Source organism: Phaseolus vulgaris, chromosome 8 (genome assembly GCF_000499845.2).
Source record: "Phaseolus vulgaris cultivar G19833 chromosome 8, P. vulgaris v2.0, whole genome shotgun sequence".
Taxonomy (NCBI): domain Eukaryota; kingdom Viridiplantae; phylum Streptophyta; class Magnoliopsida; order Fabales; family Fabaceae; genus Phaseolus; species Phaseolus vulgaris.
In genome coordinates, this window is record NC_023752.2 from 13094712 (window position 1) to 13099065 (window position 4354).

A 4354-nucleotide genomic window follows, 5' to 3' on the forward strand; every position below is an offset into this window, starting at 1 on the left:
AATACTGAGTTGTGAACACAAGACAATGAAATGCCTAGTTATTTGGATGTAGGTATTTGCTTTTCACGTTTGGTTGACACTTAGGTCTGACACCTAATCCTTGTGATAGCATTGCCTTCATTTCGTTTGAATTTTTGTGGTGGATTGCGGAAGCTCAATGGAAGTGGCGGACAAGGATTGCTCCAATGGAGCTATGGTTTCCTTGAAGGTGCATGATAGGTAGGGAGAATGATTGGTTGAATCATATCACTTGGAGAAAGGTGAAGAAGATTAAAGTGTTTATCCTAGAGAGGCAAGACAAGAGAGTGAGAAGGCTAGCAATCTTGGTAGCAATTCACTCATTCATTAATCTTGTAAATTCATGAGTCAAGCACCCCCTTTATATAGGTCAGAGGTCCAACCATTATACAAGGAAATTGGTGGGAAAATTCAAATGAAAAGGTTTGAAACTAGGCGCCTAAAATGATGTTACAAGGCAAGCATGACAAGGTGTGATCAATGTGACTCATTTTAGGTCTAAATGATCGGCCTAGGTTAATTAGGAGTCTTCTAGAAACCCTAATTTAACCTAGACTGGTTTTTAGATGCTTAAATCCAACCCTAATTACAATTAAGAAAAATTACAAGGAAAATTCCTATTCTACTTTTGACAAGAAAATAAATTCTACTCTACACTAGGTTTATGACATTTTTGAACATGTATAGGAAAGTTTCCTTCTTGTCATTGACCTAGTTGTTGGACCTGAACTTGAGTTTGAGTTTGGCCTTGTTTTATCACCTATAGTGTATGATTCCAGATTTTCTTGTATTGTAGTGTAGAGTTATTTGTGATGAATAGAAAAAATTATTCTTGAAGGTTAAAATGACAACTAATCTTATTACAAAACTGGTTTTTGGACAGACTTGTGTTTGATAAAGAAATATAGATCAAATTCAACATTTGTTTTTTAGCTGAGAGGTTAGGTACATACATGTTTCGATCCCATCGCCTGATCAACGTAATACAAAACTACAAAACTGGGAACTTCTTTGTCGGAATAAAGTCACGGGAGACAAATCTTTGTTATTTCTCTTTTGGCTTTATTATCAAACAAAAACAAAAAAAAAATGCATTAGAAAGATAACGCAAAACAGGGAACTTCCTTATCAGAATGCAGTCACGATTATCAAATTCAAGGTATGCCATTGGTATCAATACCATTACCATTTTATTGATTTATTACCAAGTAATGGGCCAGTGTATGTTTGCTTTATTGCGGTTACTTTCAACATTCTAATGAGTAATATCCATCTCGTGAACTTCCACCAACTGCACTCACATGACACCACTGAAACGTGACACTACAGTGGCTTAAAAAAATACAAATAATTGTTCCAGCAACATTCACTACCTCTATAAATTAACCTTGGGGCAATATGATATATACCACATCAAACAGAACTCAGCACCTGTTAATTAAGGAGAGAGTGTGATGGCCCAGGCTAGTGGCAGAATTTTGGTGCAGTGGCTGGTAGCAGGATTGTTCATTGCCTTATTGGGAGGTGCACAAGCTATTGTTTTATGTAACATAGACTCAGGTAAACTAAACTTGTGTCGTGCTGCAGTTACTGGTAAAAACCCTCCACCACCAGATGAACAATGTTGTGGAGTTATTCGCCAAGCCAATTTACCTTGCCTTTGCAGTTACAAGTCTATGCTACCTTTATTTGGTATAAACGCCAAAAAAGCCTTGGCCTTGCCGGGTAAATGTGGTTTGCAATCACCTTCTAATTGCTGAGGTAAAACATCTTTTGCCAGAATATGCCTTGAACACAAATTAATTACTTTCGGGGTGATCATAATGGGTTTAAATATGATGTTATTCCATTTGAAATTTTGTCAGATATCATTTTTTCCCAATTTGATCAATACATGACAAATAAGGGATATATGAACATCGTTGTTTGTTTTGGTTATACTTGACAAGATAATTTTTCGTTTTGAAGGCCATGATCATTACAAGCACCTTAGTCTTCAATTTCTTTCACTCAGGTGTTTCATTACCACTGAAGATAAATTGAAGACAGCATTTGAATAACGGTGCAGTTTATTTTAATCAGTGTTTTATGTCCATAAGTTTGTAAGCAGATGTATGGAGTATTAGTGTTTGATGTAACAAAGGTGTTTGATATAGGAGATATTATTACTCTTTTCCTTCCATGTGTACTACTCTAGTAATATGTTTGAAATATCTGAGGTTCTCAACTCAGTGGCAAATCAATAAATAACAGTTGTATAATCTTGAAAGAAACCCCTAAACCAGACACATGGTATTAAAATAACTGATGAATAGATTATAGTGGAGATCTCAGATTCGGCCCTCACAACATTTCTCAATTAATTAGTAACCTTCTCCTTCACAATATTAATATCATAGGTATTTTTTTTTATGTTATTATTTAATTTGTTTGAATAAATTTTATAATTTAATAACCTTCTCATTCACAATATTAATTTATTTTTATGTTATATTATTATTAAGGAAGGTGAAAATTATAAGAAAAAATAAAGATAAAGAAAGCAATCATTAAAAAAGTCAGATTTCAAACCTATATTAAGACAATTATTAAAAAAATATGTTTAAATATGTGCAGTTTGAATTAATTTAGAGCTAAAGTAATGTTAAATTGCACTTTAACAGACACACGCGTGTTATATATATATATATGTATATATATATATGTATGTATATATATATATGTATATATATATATGTATGTATATATATATATGTATGTATATATATATATGTATGTATATATATATATGTATGTATATATATATATATGTATATATATATTAAGAAAATCTATGCATAGACATGACGAACCATCTTTCTTCTTCACTAATAGCACTGGAACTCCCCATGGAGAAACACTAGGTCGAATGAATTGCTTCTCCAATAAGTCTTCTAGTTGTTTCTTCAATTCAGTTAACTCTTGGTGCCAGGAGAAATTGACACAGGACCTGCTTCAAAAATCAAGTCTATTGCAAACTCCATCTCTCTTTTAGGTGGAAGTCTAGGAATCTCATCAGGAAATACATCCATAAACTCCTGAACTACAAACATATCTTTTTGTACTTTATTAGTAACTATAGAACAAGCCAAGAGCATAAAACATTTTGCACCTTCTTATATCTCTCTCTCAAACTGATGAGCAGAGATAACCTGCATTCCTTCTAATTCAGTGAAAATTAACTTCTTCCGACCACAATCTATAAGAATATGATTAGCAGACAACCAATTCATTCCCAATATAACCTCCAAATCTTTTAGAGGTATACAACTCTGCCCATCTATAATTACTAGACACTTAGCACACATGGAAGAAGTTACTATAAAACCTTTTGTTGGTGTAGATACCACCAACTCAAATCCTAACTCTGGACTGACAACTTAAGTTTCTTAGCACAATCAAAAGATATAAAAGAATGGGTTGCCCCATAATCAAACAATACAGATAACTGTGTTCCAAGGATAGAACAAATACCTCTAACAAGGTTATCAGACTGTGAAGCTTTAGCTCCACTAAAGGCAAAAACTCTACCAGTAGCTATGGGTTTATGATTATTATTTTGCTGCACTCCAGTAATATTTGGGACTAGAAGTCTGGCACGACAGTCCTTCGTAGCATGACCATATCTATGGCATCTATCACATGTAACGTTTGGCACTGGATGAGGACAAAATTTAACTATGTGTTCCCCACCACATCTAAAACATTTGACATTTGGTAGCAATTGAGAAGTAGGCCCTCCACTCCTGAAGGATTGAGGTCTGGAATAAGGCTTCTTTTTATCTTCATATTTGGGTGTGCTTCTAGAAGGTCCTCCCACTTGAGGCTTAGCAAGTCTGCTACTACTTTTCAAACTCTCCACTACTTTTGCTTTCTCCACTAGAGCGGGGAAATCTCTAATGGACATAGGAATCACCACTTCTTTAAGCTCTTGCTTTAACCCAAACTCAAATTTTCTACATCTCCAAGCCTCAATCATGGTCTGGGTGTAGAATCTAGCTAGGTGTTTGAACCTAGTAGCATATTCAGTGACTGAAATATTTCCTTGTTCCAGCTGCATGAATTCAATTTCTTTTGCATACCTGTCACTATCAGGAAAATACTCCTCCAGGAATCTTACTTTGAAGTTCTCCCAAGTGGCATCTTCTCCTTTGTCTTCCATCATTTGCTTCATGCCTATCCACCAGAATTCAGCTTCTTCAGTTAGTACATAAATGACATATGATAACTTTCTCTCTTCAGGGCATTGAGTAGCTTCAAAGATTCTTTCTATGTCTCTCACCCACTGGTCTGCTCC

At 34.7% G+C, this 4354-nt stretch overlaps 1 protein-coding gene and 1 long non-coding RNA gene across 2 annotated transcripts; one reads left to right on the forward strand and one right to left on the reverse strand.

Moving 5' to 3' along the window:
* The first annotated feature begins 1394 nt into the window (after positions 1–1394).
* LOC137825622 (uncharacterized) lies at positions 1395–2291 on the forward strand. The gene is made up of 2 exons (XR_011083319.1): positions 1395–1779; positions 1987–2291. It is a non-coding gene; the product is annotated as an uncharacterized lncRNA (long non-coding RNA).
* A 681-nt stretch (positions 2292–2972) lies between these two features.
* LOC137824602 (uncharacterized) lies at positions 2973–3964 on the reverse strand. Its single transcript, XM_068630267.1, has 2 exons — positions 3532–3964; positions 2973–3100 (listed from the first exon to the last, which is right to left on the reverse strand). Exons 1-2 carry the CDS (start codon positions 3962–3964, stop codon positions 2973–2975), a joined length of 561 nt encoding a protein of 186 aa, XP_068486368.1.
* Positions 3965–4354: the final 390 nt, after the last annotated feature.

What these genes read in the sequence shown, in the direction of transcription:
- LOC137824602 (XM_068630267.1), bottom strand. Translation starts at nt 3,964, where the DNA reads ATGTCCATTAGAGATTTCCCCGCTCTAGTGGAGAAAGCAAAAGTAGTG. An exon ending in GTCTGATAACCTTGTTAGAG is followed by an intron (nt 3,101 to 3,531) that starts GTATTTGTTCTA and finishes ATATGTTTGTAG; the next exon opens with TTCAGGAGTTTATGGATGTA.